General features: G+C 65.0%; 1 protein-coding gene across 1 annotated transcript in view; it reads right to left on the bottom strand.

Moving 5' to 3' along the window:
* The window catches only part of LOC104493513, a 6,575-nt gene that overhangs the window by 1,680 nt on the left and 4,515 nt on the right, over nt 1–380 (bottom strand). Inside the window, exon 6 of the mRNA XM_010136210.1 lies at nt 89–243. Within this exon, the coding sequence (XP_010134512.1) occupies nt 89–243 (155 nt within the window). The remainder of the gene's footprint in view (nt 1–88; nt 244–380) is intronic.

Raw genomic sequence — 380 nt, 5'->3', positions numbered from 1 at the left:
CTCGCAGCGCTGGGGAGCCGGCGGTGGGAGGGGACTTGCTGGCGCTGGAGCACCTTTGGGCGCTTGGGCCATAGCTGCCACACACTACACCTCCTATCTGGCAGGTGTCGATGCCGCCCTGCAGGTACCCAGCGCACAGGTTGTAGCTGTGGATGGCCCCTCCGTACCAGCGGCTGCTAATGCAGAGGTGGGGGTTGATGCGGTGGACCTGGGCCTCCTGCAGAACATCGCTTGGTTCTGCAGCTGTGAGCACAGCAAGGAACTAAGGTCAGCCGCTGAGAAGGCAGCCCCTTCTCCTCCCCTGCTGGTGTGAAGCCCTGCCCCAGGGCTCGGCTCTGCATCTTGAGGGCCTTGCAGCACCCCTCCTGTCCCGCCTGCCT

The sequence above is a fragment of the Buceros rhinoceros genome, unplaced genomic scaffold (assembly GCF_000710305.1).
Source record: "Buceros rhinoceros silvestris isolate BGI_N320 unplaced genomic scaffold, ASM71030v1 scaffold235, whole genome shotgun sequence".
NCBI classification, from domain to species: domain Eukaryota; kingdom Metazoa; phylum Chordata; class Aves; order Bucerotiformes; family Bucerotidae; genus Buceros; species Buceros rhinoceros.
Note: the sequence above shows the minus strand (reverse complement) of the source record. Positions and strands in the feature narration are given on the sequence as shown.